Source organism: Coregonus lavaretus (assembly GCF_964263955.1).
Source record: "Coregonus lavaretus genome assembly, chromosome: 7".
Classification (NCBI taxonomy): Eukaryota; Metazoa; Chordata; class Actinopteri; order Salmoniformes; family Salmonidae; genus Coregonus; species Coregonus lavaretus.
Window position 1 is genome coordinate 39,960,025 of NC_139994.1, and position 26,417 is coordinate 39,986,441.

At 41.1% G+C, this 26,417-nt stretch overlaps 1 protein-coding gene across 1 annotated transcript in view; it reads left to right on the forward strand.

The window, feature by feature from the left end:
• Positions 1 to 26,417, forward strand: part of LOC311132418 (sodium/potassium/calcium exchanger 2-like) — a gene marked incomplete at both ends in the record, with an annotated part of 215,102 nt that overhangs the window by 122,166 nt on the left and 66,519 nt on the right. Inside the window, one exon of the mRNA XM_084165705.1 lies at positions 4,997 to 5,011. Within this exon, the coding sequence (XP_084021831.1) occupies positions 4,997 to 5,011 (15 nt within the window). The remainder of the gene's footprint in view (positions 1 to 4,996; positions 5,012 to 26,417) is intronic.

The window sequence follows — 26,417 nt, forward strand, 5'->3', positions numbered from 1 at the left end:
ATCCAGGGAGGAGGAAAAAAAATATCACCCAATTTTGCAATGCAAATAGAAAGGTAAAAATATGCACTCCCTCTTGCAGTTTGTTTAGCAGCCCATTGTAGTGTGGTTCTTAAATTGATTGGTTAATTGTCTTATACATTTTCCCCATATTTTTGTACCATGGGACGTCTAAAGTCCCTCCTGTAGCTCAGTTGGTAGAGCATGGCGTTTGCAACGCCAGGGTTGTGGGTTCGTTTCCCACGGGGGGCCAGTATGAAAAATGCATGCACTCACTAACTGTAAGTCGCTCTGGATAAGAGCGTCTGCTAAATGACTAAAATGTTAAGTGATTTGAAACATTGGGCAGTTCCTTTAAAACAGTGGTCGCCAACCGGTCGATCTTCAAGGCATTCCTAGTCTATCAACAAACATTTCTGTAGAAAAGCCAACGATGAAGGCTTGTGCTCCTTTTAATGTTTTATTGGTGTTGCGCTGTTGACGGTAGGTGCACTTGATTCAGAAGCCCTGCGCACCGGGTAAGCAAAGTGTTCCCATTTTGAACCATTTCATTTGTCTGAAAAGAGGTGGACTGGGAGATCTGTGGCTAAATCCAGTGTGGCTATTGCGCTGGCCAATCGGATAGCTCAAATCTTCCACGACCTCGGCCACAGCAATGTTTGATACTAGCAACGTAAGAATTTATAACTTTTAAAACCGTGACCACAGAGAGACTGTCAAACAGAGCTGCTGTTTTTATGAGTGAGTTCATGTTTAAGTTTTTATTCAGCACTGTCAACACAGTTTTTATTCAACACTATTACAAAACATAAAACGCACGCTGCAATGACTGAGTAGCCAAGTGTATCGATAGGTCTGCGTTTTTATTATTAATAAAAGCAGATCGTCGTGTCTACTTTAATATAGAGGAATATTTCACTTTCTCTGGACAACAACATGAATTTGTACATGACTGAGGCAGATGCGGTGTGACTTGAGTTTCGCCATCAGGTGGAAGACTGTGTCCCCTCTCTGGTCAGTCTCCCTCTGCTGAGACTAATGCCGTGTTCAAAACAACTGGGAACTCTGGAAAAAAACGAGATCCGACTGGGGAAAAAATGGTTTTGAACGGTCATCCAACTCGGAATTCCAAGTCGGAAACAATGGCATCTTTCTAGAGCTCCAACTTTCCGACCTGAAGATAACTGACGTAATGATTTGACCTCGTTTTTTTTCTGAGTTCCCAGTTATCTTCAAAGCACCATGATCATCAGATGCAGGTACCATCAGTTTAGTAAAATAAAAAAGCAAATTATTTCAATTTATGGTCCGCAGTGCCTTGCAAGTGCTACACCAACTGATCTATTTTGTTATCAAAGCTTGAGTTTTTAAATATAATATGGTCTGAGAATAACAGTATTGGTAGGCCAGGCATATATAGCCAATATGCTGTGATAATGTATTAGACCTACTGCCCAAACATCATTCCTACAGAATTGTTTTTATTAGGTTAATGTAAAAAAAGTCATGTTTAAAAATAAATCTCATCTTGCTTTTTGACTGCGAAAGTGATCTTGACTCAGAAAAGGTTGGTGATCACTGCTTTAAAAGATAATGGAATGTTGTTAATATTATAAATAATTCTGACCAATCTCAGTCAGTGTTTTCTTTATACATTATATTGAGAGACCCTGACTATGCAAAGGAGCATTGTTGCTAAACCAAATCAAATCAAAGTTAATTCGTCATATACACAGGATACAGCGGGGTGTAAACGGTGCATTGAAATGCTTACTTGTCAGCTACCTCTCAAATAAAATTAACAACAATAACACAATAAAGCAATAATTGCCCAACTAGCACATTTGGTTCCTTGTAAATTGTGGGAACATATGTTTTTGGTTTCACATTGGTTGTGGGAACGAATCCATACGTTTCCTGCCCGGTAAGACAGAACATTTTTTAAAAATGTTCTAAGAACAGAAGTGAACATTTCGCCTGTTCTGGGAATGTTTATTTTTAGATTGCAGGGAGGTTCTGAGAACATTTTACTCTGGTTCCTTGCCTGGGAGGTTTTATTAACACTCTGAGAATGAAAATGATAGATTATTTGGCGTATTTTAAAATAACTTCCTTAAAACATTCTCTGAATGTTTCAATAAGACTTTTAATACCACTGCTAGCTTAATTAATCATGCAAACACATATATTTTTTATTGTGACACGGCATCAGTGAGATTCAAACCTATGAGATTCTGGATTCTGCTTATTCCCTACTGACTCCGGGAATCATCCAACTGGGATTTGGGGAAAACCAGGGAATTTATTGCAACCCTTGCCATGGTGCAAGGCTGAGGGCAGTTATTTTATATTATTAAAGCTGAATATAAGCTCATTGTAAAGCTCAGGTACAACTAAGGCAATTTCCCAGGAAATCATGTATATAAAGTCCTGGTATGTCTGTCAACATAGCAATGTTTTTAACAGCGGCGGCCAACCCATTAGGGCATTAGTGGAGGCACACTACTTGTGATAAAAACAAACATGTGATTGGTAAAAAAAAAAGGTTAAAATATTTCTATTTAAAATATATACAGTGCCTTCAGAAAGTATTCACACCGCTTGACTAATTTAAAATGGATTCAATTGAGATTTGTTATCACTGGCCTACACACAATACCCCATAATGTTGAAGCGGAATGATGTTTTATATTTTTTTATTACAAATTCATTAAAAATGGAAAGCTGAAATGTCTTGAGTAAATAAGTATTCAACCCCTTTGTTATGGCAAGCCTAAATAAGTTCAGGAGTACAAATTTGCTTAACAAGTCACATAAGAAGTTGCATGGACTCACTCTGTGTGCAATAATAGTGTTTAACAGGATTTTTTAATGACTACCTCATCTTTGTACACCACACATACAATTATCTGTAAGGTCCCTCAGTCGAGCAGTGAATTTTAAACACAGATTCAACCACAAAGGCCAGGGAGGTTTTCCAATGCCTCGCAAAGAAGGGCAACTATTGGTAGATGAGTAAAAAAAAGAAAGAAGACATTGAATATCCCTTTGAGCATGGTGAAGTTATTAGTTACACTTTGCATGGTGTATCAATACACCCAGCCACTACAAAGATACAGGGGTCCTTCCTAACTCAGTTGCCTGAGAGGAAGGGTACCACTCAAGTATTTCACCATGAGGCCAATGGTGACTTTAAAACAGTTACAGAGTTTAATGGCTGTAATAGGATGGATCAACAACATCGTAGTTACTCCACAATACTAACCGAATTGACAGAGTGAAAAAAAGGAAGCTTGTACAGAATAAAAATATTCCAAAACATGCATCCTGTTTGCAACAAGGCACTAAAGTAATACTGCAAAAAATGTGGCAAAGCAATTCGCTTTTTGTCCTGAATACAAAGTGTTACAGTATGTTTGGTGCAAATCCAATACAACACATTACTGAGTACAACTCTGCATATTTTCAAGCATAGTGGTGGCTGCATCATGTTATGGGTATGCTTGTAATTGCTAAGGACTGGGGAGTTTTTCAGGATAAAAAAGAAACGGAATAGAGCTAAGCACAGGCAAACTCCTAGAGGAAAACCTGGTTCAGTCTGCTTTCCACCAGACATTGAGAGATGAATTCACCTTTCAGCAGGACGATAACCAAGCCACAAGGCCAAATCTACACTGGAGTTCCTTACCAAGAAGTCAGTGAATGTTCCTGAGTGGCCGAGTTACAGTTTTGACTTAAATCAGCTTGAAAATCTATTGCAAGACCTGAAAATGGTTATCTCGCAATGATCAACAACCAATTTGATAGAGCTTGAAGAATATTGAAAATAATAATGTGCAAATGTGTGAATACTTATGTAAATTAGATATTTATCTATTTCATTTTCATCTGCAAAAATTTCTAAACACGTTTTCACTTGGTCATTATGGGGTATTGTGTGTAGATGGGTGATTTAAAAAAAATCCATTTTGAATTCAGGCTGTAACACAACAAAATGTGGAATAAGACAAGGGGTATGAATACTTTCTGAAGGCACTGTGTACATATTAGATAATTCATGGATTATGTTTTCATTGATTATATTAGATTGAGTTTATTAGTCACTTGCAATTGAAGTGCAGTAAATGTGTGCATTTTCCTGAAGAAAAAAAATGATATGGTTCAAAACAAGCTGTTCAGTTACTTACTACTCTGCCCCTCAGTGACTGCCAGCAGCAGCAGCTCCGCCTCCACAGGCACATTTAGGCCGTGTGAACGTTGCTTGGATTGTTCTGACAGCTATTTGCTGTGAGGGGGAACTGCTAGCATAAATTATAACAGTACAAAGTAAATGGACCGTCCTTGGGTGCAAAAATGTGCATTCGGTTAGAACTTCTGGGTCTGCTCTAGTCTCCGTCCCACTATGTCTCTCGCGCCAGACGGCTTACTTCCGCACGTGAGACTAGATCTGCTCTATCAGGTACAGATGGCGCTGAAGCAAAAAGTAAATTGTAATTAACTTGTAAATAAATAATCATACCAGTCATGGGAGCCTGGGAACTGATAAACCGGACATCTACATCCAACAATAGTTGAAGGACAGAGGGATACACTAGCTAGAACTTTCTCTTCGCAGATCTGGTAGGACAAAAAAGCGTATTGTTTCCCCCCATGTTGTTCATCAGTTTCTACTGTAGGTGACAGGGCAACATGTTGTGTGGACTCAAACAGCATAAAACCTGGTGTATCACAAAGCATGATACAATTAATTAGAATAGCCTAGTATGTACTAAGATTTTTTTTGCCACGACTCTGGATGTTCTTCTCCGTTTCATAAACAAAACCAAAACAATAAGAAATGCACCTGGGGCGACCAGTGGCACTGTTTCATCTTATGCGACTCTCAGCTTTAAGGTCCAATGTTTTTTATAATGTTTTATCTACTTGTACATAATCTGGTTGATCTTTTCTCTCTCCCTTTCTATCTCTCTTATCTCTTTTTCTTCCTCTGTCCCCTCAGAATTAGCTGATTCTGGTGAGTTACTTTTCTAATTATCTTTGCCAAAATGCTGTTCGCTATCATCTCCACAGCTTGGAAGCGACTTTTTGATTGTACCTCTCCCTGATTGCAGTTACAGAAAGTATTCACACCCCTTGACTTCTTCCACATGTTGTTGTGTTACAGACAGAATTTAAAATGGATTGCGTTTCATTTTTTTGTCACTGGGCTACACACAAAGTGTAATTATGTTTTTATAATTTTTTACAAATTAATAAAGAATGAAATGCTGAAATGTCTTGAGTCAATAAGTATTCAACCACTTTGTTTTGGCAAGCCTAAATAAGTTCAGGAGTAAAATGTGCTTAACAAGTCACATAATAAGTTGCATGGATTCACTCTGTGTGCAATAATAGTGTTTACAATTATTTTTGAATGATTACCTCATCTCTGTACCCCACACATACAATTATCTGTAAGGTCTCTCAGTCGAGCACTGCATTTCAAACATAAATTCAACCACAAAGACCACAGAGGTTTTCCAATGCCTCGCAAAGGAGGGCACCTATTGGTAGATAGAAAAACATTTTAAAAAACAGACATTGAATATCCCTTCGAGCATTGTGAATGTATTAATTACACTTTGGATGGTGTATCAATACACCCAGTCACTACAAAGATACAGGCGTCCTTCCTAACTCATTTGCCGGAGAGGAAGGAAACCACTCAGGGATTTCACCATGAGGCCAATGGTGACTTTAAAACAGTTACTGAGTTTAATGGCTGTGATAGGAGATAACTGTAGTTACTCCACAATACTAACCTAATTGACAGAGTGAAAAGAAGGAAGCCTGTACATAATACAAATATTCCAAAACATGCATCCCGTTTGCAACAAGGCACTAAAGTAATACTGCAAACAGTGTGGCAAAGCAATTAACTTTTGGTCCTGAATACAAAGTGTTATGTTTGGGGCAAATCCAATACAACACATTATTGAGTACCACTCCATATTTTCAAGCATCATTGTATGGGTATGCTTGTAATCATTAAGGACTTTTTCAGGATGAAAAATAAACTGAATGGAGCTAAGCACAGGCAAAATCCTAGACGGAAACCTGGTTCAGTCTGCTTTCCACCAGGCACTGGGAGATTAATTCACCTTTCAGCAAGACAACAACCTAAAACACAAGGCCAAATATACACTAGAGTTGCTTACCGAGAAGACAGTGAATGTTCCTGAGTTGCCAAGTTACAGTTTTGACTTAAATGTACTATGGCATGACCTGAAAATGGTTATCTAGCAATGATCAACAACCAATTTGACAGAGCTTGAAGAATGTTTTACAGAATAATGGGAAAATGTTGCACATCCTGGTGTGTAAAGCTCTAAGAGACTTACCCAGAAAGACTCATAGCTGTAATCGCTGTGCTTCTACAATGTAATGTGCTTCTACAAAGTAGACTCAAGGGTGTGAATACTTATGTGAACAAGATATTTCTGTATTTCATTTTCAATACATTTGCAAAAATGTGTGATAATTGTTTAAATATTTAATCCACTTTGAATTCAGGCTATAACACAACAAAATGTGGAATACTTCAAGGGGTATGAATACTTTCTGAAGGCACTATATGTCAACGACTGTCCAAACATAAGTTTCTATGCAGACTCTCCGTTACATATTTTTACTATTTTATGTGGATGTATACCTCTGTAACCATTTTTTTCTCCATTATCCTTTCCATCTCCCCTCATTTTTACCCCTTGTAAGCTAACCATTGTAACAATACATACTATACTAACCATCTTGTTTATTTTTTTTACTGTAATCCGTTACGTTACCAGCAAAAATATGGTAATCAGATTACAAATACTCTATGATCCAGAATCCACTATGATGACACAACAAATGCGTTTGATGGATCCTTTTCTGTCTTCTGCTAATGCCTCTTAAGGGGAAAGTAATCAAAAAGTAACTGAAAGTAATCAGATTTGTTACTGAGTTTGGGTAATCCAAAAGTAACATTACTGATTACAATTTTGGACTGGTAACTAGTAACTCTAACGGATTACATTTATAAAGTAACCTACCTAACCCTGCTGGCCGACCATTGTCCACTGTATCTGTGGTGTGTTTGCACAGTTGAGGAGGAGAAGGTGCTTTCCACTTTGATTTCTTAACACTAGAATCTACAAGTAACTGCCAAAATAATGGAAACACTTGAATAAATGAGGGATACATTAATATTTTGAAAGCAGGTGCTTCCACACAGGTGTGGTCCCTGAGTTAATTAAGCAATTAACATCCCATTATGCTTAGGGTCATGTATAGAAATGCTTGTCAGGCCATTATTTTGGCAATTATTTTGGTTACCATGGCTATGCCCCATAGTATGACAATGCCCCCATCCACATGGTGCGAGTGGTCACAATTGTTTGATGAGCATGAAAATAATGTAAATCATATTCCATAGCCATATCAGTCAACAGATCTCAACCGAATGTAACACTTATGGGAGATTCTGGAGCGGTGCCTGAGACAGCTTTTTCACCACCATTAACAAAACACCAAATTATGTAATTTATCGTGGAAGAATGGTGTCACATCCCTCCAATAGAGTTCCAGACACTTGTAGAATCTAAGCCAAGATGCATTGAAGCTGTTCTTGCTCGTAGTGGCCCATCGCCCTATTCAGACACTTTATGTTGGTGTTTAGTCATTTTAACTAACACTTAATTGAGTAGCAACAAATACAAGATACACATTTCAAAACTTTTATTTTTGAAGTGCTGAATAGAAAGAATAGTAGAAGGTTATAGTTTTTTTCATTAACTTTGGCAAATTTTTCAGATGTAAGTGGTACTGTATATTTTCAAAACTCTAAGTACAAAACTTTAAACTGATAATACTTGTAATGCTGCTTATCTTTTGTTCAGAACCTTTGATTGTGCATTCATAGGAGTTAAACACATCATTCATGCAAAATCAAAGTTTTTTGTGAAATACCATGAGAACATTTAGTTTATCCACCAATACATCAGATAAGGATAGGCTCACCATTTAGTCATTTTAACTAACATTTACAGTCTTTTTCAATTGCTTTAGTGCTATTTTTACAAGTATGTGGTGAATTTTCAAAACTCTTAGTACAAAAAACTCCAAACTGGTAACAATTGTAACTCATTAAGTCTTGTATTCCAAACCTTTTATTGTGTGTTAATTTTGTTTGGAGACATCTTTCACCACACAACCATTGATCCAAAGTATAAGATTACTGTGAAATACCATGAGAACATTGATTTAATCACCAAAACGATATCTTCTGAATTTAGTTGTTTTAGCAACCAATTAATCCAATATCAAAATAAGTAAGATACATGTTTCAAAATTGCCCTTTGAATGGTATATGCTACAGTACTGTAAACTACAGAACATTAGTTTTTTCACATTAGGCAATACACTTTCACTGAAAATCACATTTTCATCATTTCTATTTGTAATTTTTTATTTTTTATTTTTTTATTTAACCTTTATTTAACTAGGCAAGTCCGTTAAGAACAAATTCTTATTTACAATGACGGCCTACACCGGCCAAATCTCATGTGTTATCAAAGGTGTAATCATTGAAGACATCTTTCCCAATCATTAATGCAAAAATGTAATGTATTGTTCAGATATAATCACAAAATAGGTGTACTGTAATCAAATGAAACAAATTGAATGAATTAAGGAAACATTACGTTTAGCAAGCACTAGTTTGCATATCAAGCCTGTATTTGGCTATAGGGTCTCATCGACATTGCAGTAAATGTCCTCATTATTCATGCACCTGGGGAAAAACCTTTTGGCATTGTGAATCCAAGCCTGATAAACTGTAGGTCTGGATTTATGTTATTGCATTCCTCATCCATGGCCTGGAGGAGGGTGGCACGCTCATTGGGGTGGCGATCATACACCTTCTACCTGTATTGTAATCATGTATTGTATTTTACAGTATTGTATTGTACTTACGCATTGTAGTGGTCCTGTGTGGCTCCGTTAGTAAGAGCGTGGCACTAGCAACTAGCAACTAGCACTGGGGTCACATACAAAAATTTATGGACTCACTCGTCACTTTGGATAAAAATGCCTGCTATGTAAATGGCATATATTACTGTTTTATAGTACTGTATTGGCCAAATAAATTTGAGTAAAGCAGTGTGAAACTACTCCATCAAAAAGCAAAGTCATTTTGGATACATATTCTGGTTGGGTTATGTACGTACGGTCACTGTGGGGAGGACGTCATCAATGCACATATTAATGAAGCCGATGACTGATGTGGTGTGGAGTAAAGGTGATCTAGAGTTTGTTCGCCTCTAGTTGCACAGGTGACATGCCGTTAGAAATTAGGTAAGACGGATTTCAGTTTTCCTGCATTAAAATCACTGGCCACTAGGAGCGCCGTCTCTGGATGAGCATTTTCTTGTTTGCTTATGGCCTTATACAGCTCTTTGAGTGCGGTCTTAGTGCCAGCATTGGTTTGTGGTGGTAAATAGACAGCTACAAAAAATATAGATAAAAACTCTCTTAGTAAATAGTATGGTCTACACCTTATCATAAGGTATTCTAACTCAGGCAAGCAGAACCTTGATACAGCCTTAATATTAAAGATCGCTCACCAGCTGTTGTTAACAAAGTGGCACACACCACCCCCCTTGAGCTTACCCGACGCTGCCGTTCTGTCCTGCCGATGCATAGAAAAACCAGCTAGTTGTATATTATCCATGTCCTTGTTCAGCCAAGTTTCAGAGAAACAGGATAATACAGTTCTTCAGGTCCCATTGATAGGATAGTCTCGAACGGAGCTCGTCCAGTTTGTTCTCCAGTGATTGTACATTCACCAATAGAACAGAGGCGGTTTACGTCGGCGTCTATATCTTCCGAGTGTCGGGGATTAAGGTCTGGTCCGGGGTGAGCAGTATCATGCACCGCCGACCTGTTGAAGTAGAAATCTTCATCTAAATCGAGGTTAGTGATCGCTGTTCTGATGTCCAGAAGCTCTTTTCGGTCATAGGTTTCATAGGAAACATTATGCACAGCAAAGTTAAGATCAGTGCAAAAAACCCACACAAAATAGCAGAATTGGTCAGGAGCCCGTAAAACGGTCGCTATACATTCCAGCGCCATTCCCAGGCAGGTTGTGAGCATGTTGAGAAATATGTCAGTCTTACAGTTTCATTATCCTTATACAGTACGTACATATGACAAATCATCAGAATTAAGGGTATTGTAAAATATGACATTTCTGCCCCATGCAACATTGTACAAGATCACTTTTTCTACGTGACTTGTCAACTGATACAGTATCGCCTGTCTCTCTGCTTAAAATTCCTCGGCTTACAGTGTATCAACGAAATTCATGTAATGAGTGGAATATATTATTATATAAAACCCAGGTATAGCACATACAACCCAGGTATAGCACATACAACCCAGGTATAGCACATACAACCCAGGTATAGCACATACAACCCAGGTATAGCACATACATTAGAGTGAGACTTTCCACTTTGTCCTATTAAAACACACTGGCTGATGGAGAATAATGATGTAGTATTTACAGCCACTTCCATATATGATTTGTTTTGACCTTCCAATATAAATTGATGTCAAATTTATAGAAATATAAAATGTTAGTGTTCAGCAGTTATCAAACTATATATGTTAACTACAGTTGTAGGATCTTAATTTGATCACCCTGTTGCAAGAGAACTTTCCTTCAATGCAGGAAATGTAAAACTTGTAGTGTATTTAAGGTTTAAAAAGGCTTCTGAAGTTAGTAATTTCCACTTTGATATGATTTTCCTTACAAAAAATGTATCAATCAAGTCCATTAATTATAATCCACATAATAATTCACTTTTCCTGTTGTAGCAAACTGGCTCAAATTAAGATCCTACATTGGTAGGCACAATTTTGGTTCAGTAGTTATCAGTTTTGAGCAGTTTGATTAAGTAATCATTGATTATATTGTAAACAAATGACAAGGGCTGGGTGGTAGCCTGGCGCTTAAGAGGTTGGGCCAGTAACCGAAAGGTTCCTGGTTTGAATCCCTGAGCTGACTAGGTGAAATCTGTCGATGTGCCCTTGAGCAAGGCACTTCACCCTAATTGGTTTTGTAAGTCGCTCTGGATAAGAGTGTCTGCTAAATGACCCCAAAAAAAAATATGAGTGAATATTGCATTTTGAAAAGCAGATACTTAGATTATGTATACAAATTGAAAGTGATTTGGTGCAGTGAACAAGTGACTTTGTAAAATTCTTTGTTGTACTTAGTCAATTGAAAATGTACTAAGAGTTTTAAAACATGAGCCATTTTGAAGATCTGTTTAGATCTGATATTTTTTACACTAATTAGTCTTTTGACCAATCACATCAGATCTTTTCACAGCAGCTATTTTTGAGAGTTGATCTGATTGGTCAAAGACCAATTAGTGAAAAAAAGGGCTGCCTGTCTTGTGAAAATTGTATTAAAAAACGTATTTCAAATGGTAGTACATATAGTGACTCTTTCCTATTGTCCTTCGTCCTACTGAAGCACACTGGCTGATGGAGGATGATGATTATGTAGTATTTACAGCCACATCCATATTTGATTTAAAATAAAGGTGAAATAAAGGGGGGGGGGGGGGGAAAGTGTTCAGCAGTTATCAAACAATATAAGTTATCTAGGCACTACATAACTTTGGTTCAGTGGTTATCAGTTTTGAGCAGTTTGATTGAGTTATTGTTAAATGTAGTGTTAACAAATGACAAGAAGATCATATCAACATTCATGTGAATATTGCATTTTGAAAAGCAGATACTTAGATTGAATATGTATCCAATGATTTCATGCAGGTAACCAGTGACTTTTTTAAATTTATTTGTTGCACTCAGTCAATTGAAAATGTGCTTAGAGTTTTCAAACATGAGCCATTTTGATGACCTTTTTGTATTTTCTGTGCTTAGAGTTGTGAAAATGTTCCACCTACTTGTGATAAAATGGTAATTTCCAATGTAACCATGAATGTCTTTCTTACACAAATAGGTAATTTGGTCATTATAGAGTTTTGTCAGTTATTTTTTAAACTTGGTTCCTAAATTGTGTTGTGCCCAACCTGTTTTATTGAATTCAAATCTGGCCAGCCCCTGTGCTATTATTACACACCACAACTGTCAGCACATTCTATCTCTTTTTCCATCAGTGTTCAGCTAAAAACAATCGCACTTCGGAGCTGCATCAAAAACTGAACTGCAAAGAACAGGGAGGGAGGGGGAGGGTTGTCTATATTGAACATAGTGGTTGTGTGCCTGAGCTCTCTTTGAATAGCAAAATCATACCATACTAAGCAGAACTCAGCCTTACAGTACATCATAGTCCATAACCAGACTATAACTTGATAGTCTGACCTCTGATCAGGCCACCGTCTTGTCATCAGGGGAGTTTTGTTGAACAAAATAGCTGAGATCTTACTGTACTTACTGTGATATTTTTTGGGCTGAATCAAAATAAATATGTGTGCCCATCTCGTTCTAGCTTGCCATTTTAACTCTGCCTTGAACATGGGACACACTGGGAAAAGAGAAAAATATGAAATACAGTTGTGGCCAAATATATTGGCACCCTTGTACTTTTCTTAAATAATTCCCTATTTCTTGTAAAAAAAAAAAAAACTTTGGGTGCCACACTTATTGGATTTTCAACATTGCAAAACCAAATTTATTTTTGTAAACTTCAACTTTCAATTTTTATTTTGAAAGTAAAGACACATTTTAGGTTATCGATGTGATTCAAATCAAATTGTATTTATCACATGGGCCAAATACAACTGGTGTAGAGTAGACTTTACAGTGAAATCCTTGCTTATGAACCTTTCCCAATGATGCAGAGTTTAAAAATAATAATACAAAATGAAATAGTAACTAAGAGGAGGATTAAAATAAAATACACAAGAATAGAGCTACAGTGGGGAAAAAAAGTATTTAGTCAGCCACCAATTGTGCAAGTTCTCCCACTTAAAAAGATGAGAGAGGCCTGTAATGTTCATCATAGGTACACGTCAACTATGACAGACAAAATGAGGAAAAAAAATCCAGAAAATCAAATTGTAGGATTTTTAATGAATTTATTTGCAAATTATGGTGGAAAATAAGTATTTGGTCAATAACAAAAGTTTCTCAATACTTTGTTATATACCATTTGTTGGCAATGACACAGGTCAAACTTTTTCTGTAAGTCTTCACAAGGTTTTCACACACTGTTGCTGGTATTTTGGCCCATTCCTCCATGCAGATCTCCTCTAGAGCAGTGATATTTTGGGGCTGTCGCTGGGCAACACGGACTTTCAACTCCCTCCAAAGATTTTCTATGGGGTTGAGATCTGGAGACTGGCTAGGCCACTCCAGGACCTTGAAATGCTTCTTACGAAGCCACTCCTTCGTTGCCCGGGAGGTGTGTTTGGGATCATTGTCATGCTGAAAGACCCAGCCACGTTTCATCTTCAATGCCTTTGCTGATGGAAGGAGGTTTTCACTCAAAATCTCACGATACATGGCCCCATTCATTCTTTCCTTTACACGGATCAGTCGTCCTGGTCCCTTTGCAGAAAAACAGCCCCAAAGCATGATGTTTCCACCCCCATGCTTCACAGTAGGTATGGTGTTCTTTGGATGCAACTCAGCATTCTTTGTCCTCCAAACACGACGAGTTGAGTTTTTACCAAAAAGTTCTATTTTGGTTTCATCTGACATTCTCCCAATCCTCTTCTGGATCATCCAAATGCACTCTAGCAAACTTCAGACGTGCCTGGACATGTACTGGCTTAAGCAGGGGGACTGCAGGATTTGAGTCTCTGGCGGCGTAGTGTGTTACTGATGGTAGGCTTTGTTACTTTGGTCCCAGCTCTCTGCAGGTCATTCCCCAGGTCCCCCCGTGTGGTTCTGGGATTTTTGCTCACCGTTCTTGGGATCATTTTGACCCCACGGGGTGAGATCTTGTGTGGAGCCCCAGATCGAGGGAGATTATCAGTGGTCTTGTATGTCTTCCATTTCCTAATAATTGCTCCCACAGTTGATTTCTTCAAACCAAGCTGCTTACCTATTGCAGATTCAGTCTTCCCAGCCTGGTGCAGGTCTACAATTTTATTTCTGGTGGCCTTTGATAGCTCTTTGGTCTTGGCCATAGTGGAGTTTGGAGTGTGACTGTTTGAGGTTGTGGACAGGTGTCTTTTATACTGATAACAAGTTCAAACAGGTGCCATTAATACAGGTAACGAGTGGAGGACAGAGGAGCCTCTTAAAGAAGAAGTTACAGGTCTGTGAGAGCCAGAAATCTTGCTTGTTTGTAGGTGACCAAATACTTATTTTCCACCATAATTTGCAAATAAATTCATTACAAATCCTACAATGTGATCTTCTGGAAAAAAAATTCTCAATTTGTCTGTCATAGTTGACGTGTACCTATGATGAAATTTACAGGCCTCTCTCATCTTTTTAAGTGGGAGAACTTGCACAATTGGTGGCTGACTAAATACTTTTTTTCCCCACTGTATATACAGGGAGTACCAGTACCAGATCAATGTGCAGAGGTACGAGGTACTTGAGGTGGATATGTACATGAAGGCAGGGTAAAGTGACTAGGCATCCGGATAGATAATAATAAGGTACTTGAGGTGGATATGGACATGAAGGCAGGGTAAAGTGACTAGGCATCCGGATAGATAATAATAAGGTACTTGAGGTGGATATGTACATGAAGGCAGGGTAAAGTGACTAGGCATCCGGATAGATAATAATAAGGTACTTGAGGTGGATATGGACATGAAGGCAGGGTAAAGTGACTAGGCATCCGGATAGATAATAATAAGGTACTTGAGGTGGATATGGACATGAAGGCAGGGTAAAGTGACTAGGCATCCGGATAGATAATAATAAGGTACTTGAGGTGGATATGGACATGAAGGCAGGGTAAAGTGACTAGGCATCCGGATAGATAATAATATAAGGAAAATAGAGTAGCAGCAGCAAATTTTGAGTGTTAAAAGTGTGTGAGTGTGTATGTGTGTTTGTGTTGTGTCGGTATGCATGTGTGTGGGAGTGACAGTGTAGTGTGTGTGAGAGTGTGTATATGGTGTGTATACACTGAGTGTACAAAATATTAAGGACCCCCCCCCCTTTTGCCCTCAGAACAGCCTCAATTAATCGGGGCATGGACTCTACAAGGTGTCGAAAGCGTTCCACAGGGATGCTGACCCATGTTGACTCCAATGCTTTCCACAGTTGTGTCAAGTTGGCTGGATAGAACCCAGCAGTGTTGCAGTTCTTGACACAAACCGGTGCGCCTGGCACCTACTGCCATACCCCGTTCAAAGACACTTAAATATTTTTTCTTGCCCATTCACCCGCTGAATGGCACACATACACAATCCATGTCTCAATTGTCTCAAGGCTTAGAAATCCTTCTTTAACCTGTTTGCTCCCCTTCATCTACACTGACTGAAGTGGATTTAACAAGTGACATCAATAAGGGATTATAGCTTTCACCTGGTTAGTCTATGTCATGGAAAGAGCAGGTGTCCTTAATGTTTTGTACACTCAGTGTATAAAGTCTAGTGAGTGTGCTTAGAGTCAGTGCAGATTATTAGGTTCTGAAAAAACAGAGAAAAAACTAACGGCCGACTAGTAAAAGCTCAAACCAAGTTTATTCACCCACTGGGTCAAACAGCTGCAAAGACAAAGACATGTTTCCACCAGCACAAGTATTTATATCCTCCTACTAGGCAGAGGCAACTCCTTGCACATCTAAACAGCCAATACATCTCTGTTGCTAGGCAGGAACTTAAGTGGTGTGTGTATAATAGGACTGTTCCTTCTCACTTCATCTGACCTGACCTCGGCCCGGATTCCTCACTCCTCCCTAATCCACGGCTATCCAACCTTATCAGTGACCGCAACCAGGTGATTGCCTTTTTCCTCACTCAATGAGAAACCCCTAGTTCTCCATTGACCCCACCATATACATCCCTTATACATGTAATCAATAACTTCTAGTATAGTAAGTATATTTCAAGCTAGAACCAACAGTCCCTCCTTTTTGAATAGTAACTCCATACTGTTCAACATTATATAAACTTTTAAATGACTTATAAATTAACAGAAAATAAAACATAATTAACATTCTCAGTTGCTTTGTATATTTACACCTCCGAGACGTATGGCCTCTGATTTATAATCACACTATGCGCACTCTTATTCCCCCTCCTATTGTACAACATTTCACCTGGAGCTTTGACTTTCTCTTCCTCCTTCGGGTTCCTAAGAGAGTGATAGCACAAGACTTGAAAAGCAAAAGAAAACACAAAACATAACATGTATTAATAATGCATAATTATATATGCAAAAAAAACTAAGTTTGATAACATGACGATTCCCACTCTCTCTTAGCCTGACTCTATACTTTCGGGATACTGTTCTGCTGGGGTCCACAAAAATGAAGGCCCTAAAAAACCTCTTCATGCTTTCACCCAATCTTCCCCCGTTAGGCCACTGGTTACAAAAGGTGTTCCCACGCCATATCATCCTCACTTCGCCCCCCGTCTCCTCCTTCTCCCTCCATGGCCACCCGATATACATGTGCGGTGGCCTTAATCAACTTTACCTCATCTTGAGGCAATTCAGCACTGTATACACATTTCAACATCAACGCCTTCAGAAGGTGATATCCCAGCAATGCTAACAAGGTAACCCCTGCTACGACTAACACTGACCATGATGCATACTTCAAGATACCCCTCATTTGCGCCGTAGTCCAGTTCCATGCTGTTACTATAGCATCCTTCACCACTACTACTGCTCCTTCAGTTGCTGTCTCTACAGTGACTTCCGTGAGAATAGCTAATGCATTGAATCTGTCTTCTGCTCCTGATCTCCTATTGGCTTTGTGTTTCACTGATAGATCTAGGACTGAATCTTTCAGATACTCACTACCTGTCTCCCAACTCATACCCGGTTTTCTAGATCTTCAATGATATCCTATGTTCTGCTACAGTCGGTATCTGTGGATAATACTTCCCTGTGCTCAGGTTAGGTACACATCTCTCATCCCAAGGCCGATCTACACCCCACCCCTTGGTGAACACCCTTGTTACAGGGTTCCAACGGTTGATAAGCAGCAACCTTCTGACACTTTCCTTTTACAGTCACTCGGTCCCAATCTTCTGGGAGATATGTCAAGTGTTTTACTGAGGGTTAGGAATGGGGGAGAGATTAGTGGGGTTGGAAGAGTATCCAACCTTACAAAACTCTGAGTCACATGTTTCTTAATCACACTCTGCAGGAGATGTGATGCTATTATTACAGTGAACTTCCCTTCCGGTGAGGTGGCCTCCTGTATACAGGGATCTGTGGCTATTCTTTAAAGAGTTGTACAGTCTTCGATGAACCCCTCACTGAAAGTTGACAATAGTGTCTGAAATGACAACACTATCTCTGCTACTCCCACCATGATCTGGGTATGTGTGACGTTCAACTTGACTTCATAGTAGTCTCTATATTGTGCATAGTTAGCTGTCCATCCTCTACTACGAGCTATCCCCTGTATCACTATACACAGAGGAGTGGTATCGTTCCCCAGAGACTCTATAACCCACTTCCTTAATCTATGAGCCTCACAAATCTCAGCCCCAGTCATAATCAATTCCGCTTTCCCAATTCCCTGTATTGTAAACGCGTTGGTTTTTGAGACTCCATAGAATGCACTGATATCGTCCCTGCCAGAATCTGCAACTCACACACTTATGGAAACATTCTCTCTCAAACACAGGCCCCCTATGTACTTTGCCTCCGGTCTCAAATACATTTGCACATAGATCATTCTATCTAACCCATAACACGTTCATCACTACTGCTATGCCACTTACAGTGCATTCGGAAAGTATTCAGACCCCTCGACTTTTTCCACATTTTGTTACGTTACAGCCTTATTCTAAAATTGATTTAAATTGTTTTTTTCCTCATCAATCTACACACAATGCCCCATAATGACAAAGCAAAAACAGGTTTTTAGACATTTTTGAAAATAATGAAATAAAACCCCCGGAATTAAAACATTTACATAATTATTCAGACCCTATACTGAGTACTTTGTTGAAGCACCTTTGACAGTGATTACAGCCTCGAGTCTTCTTGGGTATGACGCTACAAGCTTGGCACACCTGTATTTGGGGAGTTTCTCCCATTAATCTCTGCAGATCCTCGTAAGCTCTGTCAGGTTGGATGGGGAGCGTCGCTGCACAGAGATGTTTGATCGGGTTCAAGTTTCGGGCTTTGGCTGGGCCACTCAAGGACATTCAAAGACTTGTCCCGATGCCACTCCTGCATTGTCTTGGCTGTGTGCTTAGGGTCGTTGTCCTATTGGAAGGTGAACCTTTGCCCCAGTTTAAAGTCCTGAGCGCTCTGGAGCAGGTTTTCATCAAGGATCTCTCAGCATCATGCTGTACTTTGCTCCGTTCATCTTTCCCTCGATCCTGACTAGTCTCCCAGTCCCTGCCACTGAAAACCATCCCCACAGCATGATGCTGCCACCACCATGCTTCACCGTAGGGATGGTGCCAGGTTTCCTCCAGATGTGACGCTTGGCATTCAGGCCAAAGAGTTCAATCTTGGTTTCAACAGACCAGAGAATCTTGTTTCTCATGGTCTGAGTCCTTCGGGTGCGTTTTGGCAAACTCCAAGTGGGCTGACATGTGCCTTTTACTGAGGAGAGGCTTCCCTCTACCATAAAGGTCTGATTGGTGGAGTGCTGTATAGATGGTTGTCCTTCTTGAAGGTTCTCCAATCTCCACATAGGAACTCTGGAGCTCTGTCAGAATGGACATTGGGTTCTTGGTCACCTCCCTGACCAAGGCCCCTCTCCCCTGATTGCTCAGTTTGGCCGGGCGGCCAGCTCTAGGAAGAGTCTTGGTGGTTCCAAACTTCTTCCATTTAAGAATGATGGAGGCCACTGTGTTCTTGGGGACCTTCAATGCTGCAGACATGTTTTGATACCCTTCCCCAGATCTGTGCCTCGACACAATCCTGTCTCGGCGCTCTACGGACAATTCCTTCAACATCACGGCTTGGTTTTTGAAGTGACATGAACTGTCAACTGTGGGACCTTATATAGACAGGTGTGTGCCTTTCCAAATCATGTCCAATCAATTGAATATACCACAGGTGGACTCCAATCAAGTTGTAGAAACATCTCAAGGATGATCAATGGAAACAGGATGCGCCTGAGCTCAATTTCATGTCTCATAGCAAAGGGTCTGAATACTTATGTAGGTATTTCAGTTTTTCCTTTTAATACAAACATTTCTAAGAACCTGTTTTCGCTTTGCCTTTATGGGCTATTGTGTGTAGATTGCTGAATAAGGCTGTAACTTAACAAAATGTGGAAAAAGTCAAGGGGTCTGAATACTTTCTGAATGCACTGTATATAGTTATAAACATACTAAAACGTGCTCAAGACAATTAGTCAGTTTCCAACAATCCTCATCTGGAACAATGATCACTCACATGTTCCACGCCACCTAGAAAACATATTGACTTGAACAGTGAAGAGAGAGAATACATGTTTAACACTTTCACACAACCCTTGATGAAAATGAGATTGGGGCAAGGACCGACCATAGGTTCTGTTCTATGCTTCACTGGGCTCCTATGAAAATGAGTTCCCTGTTGGTTATCCCACTCACTTTTACCCAGTCTTCTTCATCCTCATCCTCGGGTGTCAAAGCAAGACGCAGACTACGAGCCTTGTAAGTAATTAATTGGACTGTATCATCTAGAAAGCCATATGTATTGATGCGCTTTAACATTAGGATTCTGATACTACTATCAATGTCCCTATTACAGTTAGCCCAAGCTACCATCTAGTGGGTTCTCTGATAACACGAGGACACAAAAATATAAGGTTTCCTGGGAGGAAACCCTTCCTAGACTCAATGGATTCTTACAAATATTGAATTAGTTTCAGAAACCACTTTGTGGTCTCCTCACAGCTTAAGGGCAGCGCTCTCTCTCTCCTTCTCTCATTTCCGAATCATAATTACAGTGAGGGAAAAAAGTATTTGATCCCCTGCTGATATTGTACATTTGCCCACTGACAAAGAAATGATCAGTCTATAATTGTAATGGTAGGTTTATTTGAACAGTGAGAGACATAATAACAACAACAAAAATCCAGAAAAACACATGTAAAAAATGTTATGAATTGATTTGCATTTGAATGAGGGAAATAAGTATTTGACCCCCTCTCAATCAGAAAGATTTCTGGCTCCCAGGTGTCTTTTATACAGGTAACGAGCTGAGATTAGGAGCACACCCTTAAAGGGAGTACTCCTATTCTCAGCTTGTTACCTGTATAAAAGACACCTGTCCACAGAAGCAATCAATCAGATTCCAAACTCTCCACCATGGCCAAGACCAAAGAGCTCTCCAAGGATGTCAGAGACAAGATTGTAGACCTACACAAGGCTGGAATGGGCTACAAGACCATCGCCAAGCAGCGTGGTGAGAAGGTGACAACAGTTGGTGCGATTATTCGCAAATGGAAGAAACACAAAAGCACTGTCAATCTCCCTCGGCCTGGGGCGCTATGCAAGATCTCACCTCGTGGAGTTGCAATGATCATGAGAACGGTGAGGAATCAGCCCAGAACTACACGGGAGGATCTTGTCAATGATCTCAAGGCAGCTGGGACCATAGTCACCAAGAAAACAATTGGTAACACACTACGCCGTGAAGGACTGAAATTCTGCAGCGCCCGCAAGGTCCCACTGCTCAAGAAAGCACATATACAGGCCCGTCTGCAGTTTGCCAATGAACATCTGAATGATTCAGAGGAGAACTGGGTGAAAGTGTTGTGGTCAGATGAGACCAAAATCAAGCTCTTTGGCATCAACTCAACTCGCCGTGTTTGGAGGAGGAGGAATGCTGCCTATGACCCCAAGAACACCATCCCCACCGTCAAACATGGAGGTGGAAACATTATGCTAAGGGGGTGTTTTTCTGCTAAGGGGACAGGACAACTTCACCGCATCAAAGGGACGATGGACGGGGCCATGTACTGTCAAATCTTGGGTGAGAACCTCCTTCCCTCAGCCAGGGCATTGAAAATGGGTCGTGGATGGGTATTCCAGCATGACAATGACCCAAAACACACGGCCAAGGCAACAAAGGAGTGGCTCAAGAAGAAGCACATTAAGGTCCTGGAGTGGCCTAGCCAGTCTCCAGACCTTAATCCCATAGATAATCTGTGGAGGGAGCTGAAGGTTCGAGTTGCCAAACGTCAGCCTCGAAACCTTAATGACTTGGAGAAGATCTGCAAAGAGGAGTGGGACAAAATCCCTCCTGAGATGTGTGCAAACCTGGTGGCCAACTACAAGAAACGTCTGACCTCTGTGATTGCCAACAAGGGTTTTGCCACCAAGTACTAAGTCATGTTTTACAGAAGGGTCAAATACTTATTTCCCTCATTAAAATGCAAATCAATTTATAACATTTTTGACATGCATTTTTCTGGATTTTTTTGTTGTTATTCTGTCTCTCACTGTTCAAATAAACCTACCATAAAAATTATAGGCTGATCATGTCTTTGTCAGTGGGCAAACGTACAAAATCAGCAGGGGATGAAATACTTTTCCCCCTCACTGTATGAACTCTTGGCACAGGGACTCGGAGACGTATGTCTCCATCGCCTCCGTTTCAGCCTGCAACAGGGGATACACATGACTCCTGGGAGGCACAGCGTCTACCCGGAGGTTTATCGTGCAATCCCCCGGCCGATGAGGTGGTAATTTGGTCGCCTGCGTTTTGTAAAATGCGTGTGCCAAATTGAGGTATTCGGGGGGGAATGCGCACGGTGAAGGTAGTTTCTGGACTTTAAACCGTGGTTGCACCAACGGAAACACCTAGACACCTTCCCTGACACTTTTGCAACCACCCCTGAGAACCCTCTGCAGCCATGAAAAGGTGGGGTTGTGTAGTGCTAACCAGGGAAGACCTAACACAACAGGGAAATCAGGAGACTCAATAATAAAAAAGGTGAATTGCTCTCTATGGGTCTCGTGCGTAACCATAGTGACTGGTGCTGTAACTTCCCTAACGAACCCGGACCCTAATGGTCGACTGTCAAGTGCTCTGATGGGGAGTGGAATGGATAGGGAATCCAATGTAATGCCTAGACTATGTGCAAATGACCAATCCATAAAGTTCCCAGCTGCGCCTGAATCGACCAGCACCTTACACTGGGAACTACCGTGTAATCAGGAAAGTGGATGTGTAGGGTACAGTGCACAGCAGAAGGCTCTGAACGAGTGTGGTGTTCGATACATGGGGTGACGCGAGAGTGCCTTGCCTGCTGCCTCAAGACCCAAAAGAACGCAGACGACAGGGTGCAGGAGAATGTCCTCTCATACCACAAGAGTGACACTGGCGCTGTTGCCTTCCGCGCTCCTGGATCGCCGCTCCTCCCAGCTCCATCATCTCGTGATCCGGTTTGGGGGGGTGGAATGGGCAGGCCCCTTCCAGGATGTCCTTTAGAAGCCAGCAGGTTGTCCAACCGGATGGCCATGTCCACCAGTTGATCAAAGGACAACGTGGTGTCTCAGCAGGCTAGCTCCCTTCGGACGTCCTCCCGTAGATGGCACCGGAAGTGGGTCAATGAGGGCCCGCTAGAGTACGAAACTCCAGGGCAAAGTCCTGCGCGGTCCTCGTCCCATGCCTCAGGTGGACCAGCCGCTCGCCCACCTCTCTACCTTCGGGCGGGTGATGGAAGACGGCCCGAAAGAGGCGAGCGAACTCCCTGTAGTTGTCCAACGCGGCTCCTCCTTCACTCCAGACTGCGTTGGCCCACTCCAGGGCTTTCCCCGAGAGGCAGGAGACAAGGGCAGACACCTTCTCCCGCTCCGATGGAGCCGGGCTGATGTTCGAGAAGTATAACTCCAGTTGTAGGAGGAATCCCTGGCAGAGGGCAGCTGTCCCGTCAAAATCCCGTGGTCGGGATATATGAATCCCTCTGGGTGCTGGGGTGTGGGTGGCTGGATCCGGTCGCTCAGCTGGTCCCGAAAGATCGGGTCCTCTCCTCTCCAGGCGTTGGACGACCTGGAGAACCCGATCCATCGCTTCTCCCAAGCTGGCTAGCATCGTCGAATGCACCCGGAACCGTGCCACGACTTCAGGCAGGTGCTCCTCTCCTGCTGACTCCATGTCTGGGTGTGTGATTCTGTGATGAGATGATTTCGAAGGAGTCAGGCGCAGGACGGTAAATCACAGAATAACATTTTTTATTCTGAAACACAGAGTTACTTAGTAATGCGTCAAAACACTCCAGTGCGCAAAACAGTGGCACTGGAAAAATACAAGGCACACGGGGAAATGTCCCGGCGATACAAAATACACAGAGCTCCACCGAGCTTCTCTATCCTGCACAATAAACAATCACACACAAAGACAAGTGGGCAGAGGGAACACTTATACAGGTACTGATGAGGGGATATGAACCAGGTGTGTGTAATAAACAAGACAAAACAAATGGAATGATGAGATGAGGAGCGGCAATGGCTAGAAGGCTGGTGATGATGAACGCCGAAGCCTGCCCGAACAAGGAGAGGTGGCAGCTTCGGAGGAAGTTGTGACACAGACATTAGATACTTCATAAAATGTCATTTGTGTGCCCTTTAAGGTGCATCTTTTCTAACCTGTGAAGAACCTACTAAAACCAAATTGAAAGACCCCACACATTTAAATCAGACACGGTATTAACACCAGTAACAAATATTCATAACCGTTGGGTTGTGTGTGCGTGTGCTGGTATGTGTGGTAAAACGTAGGGCAAAAAGAATGGCCAGGCCTTACTTAATTGGGAGCTCCCTTTACGGCCGGATCTGGGTACCTTTATACTTTATAAAACTGCAGAATTTCCAAGACAACAGCCTCGGGAAACATTTCAAAGAGAGAGATGGGGACACCCCATCCTCTCCTGGAAGAGAAAATGCACATTTTGTTAATATTCACTTTGCTAAATCTTAATCAGCAACACATACATTTTAATTACAGACAAAACAAAATATGATAACTTCTGTTCACCAGGAGTCCACTGTCCTCTCTCCACTCATTAATCGTTTGTGTTTTAATCCATCCCCACGGTTACTGCATATACTATTACCAATCTCCATTTGATATTCAATGCCCTTCTTACTCATGATTTTAAAAGGTCATTTTAGGTTTGGTAACCCCAATGCTGTCGCTTGACAGAATTGGTTTTTCAAAACTCTACAAACAATTACTCACAATATTAACTCCACTCTTAATTTCTCGTGACCCCTCCTCCCTTTCGTAAATTCTATAAAGCTATTTCAGAATAAGACGGAATAAATTGTCTCACGAGAAAAAAAAATAAAGTGTTTGGCTGTGCCAATTTTAACTTGTTACCTTTTAGAATCCATTCCCCTGTCATTTCGCATAAATTATCCAACACCCAAAATTGGTTCCACACCCGTTGCCATGTAAAATGATACAGGTATTGTTACTGGTCCTATGGTCAGAGACATGGGTATTAGTCATATCACTTTCGATTCTGCCCCTGTTACCTCGCTAAATGTAATACTTTTTTCAGTCGCAATTTTAACCCATTTCTCATCGCAAGGAATCAGTGATATCTGAGCGCCGGTATCTATTAGAAAGTTGTGTGAGACGTGGCCTCCTACATCCCCCTCCACATAGAAACCGTCCTCTCGCCGAACCACAATCGACCATATAGAGGCCAGCCAGCCCTATGCAAAGTTTTCCTGTCCTGCCTTCAAAAGAGTTTGCCGCTGCTCGTCTGTTAATGCGGCAAACGCCTGCATCTTAGTATTCCCTCCAAAGGCAGCGGGTGCAGTAGGCTCCCGTACCATCCCACACTCTCTTTTCCAATGACCAACAGCCCTACACCTAAAACAGGGCTCTGACGCCTTGCGCCTTGGGACCGATTCACTGCCCTTTCCTCCCTGTGTCTTTGTCTTACCTTGGCCATTGAAACCACTGTTAGTGACTTTCACTGTGGCTGTATTAACCACACACACAGCTGCGAAGTGAGCGGAATTAGATTCCTCTATCAAAGCCGCCTTTACTATCTCATCCCAGTGAAAATGTTGGTCCACTACCCCCGCAATAGCCGTTTTGATAACAGGTTTTAAACCTGCCATCAAAGCAGACGTACAAATTCTATCAAGGGACTCACATACCCATTCCTTTCGACGCTGAGTACATAAAACGTTTTATTTTTATTTTATGTCATTGTGCCAACTCACAATAGCATCTCTGAATTCTTTATTAGATTGGAATTTTCCGTCAGCAGGGAAATGCTGACCAATTTTATCAATTTTGCTAAATTTGTTCCATATTCGAGCCAAATTAGTAGAATGATTGTGCGCTTCTTTTAGCGCATCCATGGCTTTGCTATAGTTTTCCTCTTCTGTTCCCTCTTTTACGGGGGTGTCAGAAACCACAAATGCCATTTCAATGGTGGTTATTTCTGCGCCTCGCTCGACGGTGTCTAGGGTGTTTAGATATCCTCACTCACGGCTCTAATACATGCCCGCTTAACAATTTTCCAAGGTAGTGATACCCACTTCCCCGGAGTGTAGTTATGGTATTTGTGCCTATTAATTGATCACGGCACCTGATGCCTTGTATTAGAACCAATACTGAAGCGTCTGCCAATGTACTACTGGAGAATACGGGGAGACCTAATGTCTTATACCAGTGTCACACTTCAAATAACACTGTTGTTGACAACACACAATAATTCACAGTTGTTTTCCTATTTCCACATAATCTGTCACGGTTCCCCGCCCCAATAGGGCATAAAACCAACCTCTCTCCTTATTGCTACTGCTAGTACACTCGAATCATGTTCAAACAACATTCAAATATCTTTTTGCTTTTCTAACCATGAATGAGGCTCTCCTCCATAACTTGTAGGCAACCTTTTATCACCATCCACATTCCCAGTTACTGACAATGTTTCATCTCAAGCACAGATATTCTCAGATATCTCCTATTCTCCACTGTATGCACTTCCTTCCTTTGTCCTTCTACATGGACTACTTCCCTACAACCGTTCATACTAGTACACAAGCATGACAATTTATCCATACACACACACTTTCTTCCCACTTACGGATCTCGCAGGGGAATACCCCCACTAGGGACCTATCCTACACGGAACCTACCCTACAATGTAGTGTCACTCACAGATCTTGCAGAGAACTATCTCCACTTGGGACCTATCCTAACAGAAACTACCTTAAACCATGTATTTCTATGGGTCTCGCAGAGGAACACCCCCACTCGGGACCTACCCTAAACCATATATTTCCGACCAGTTATTA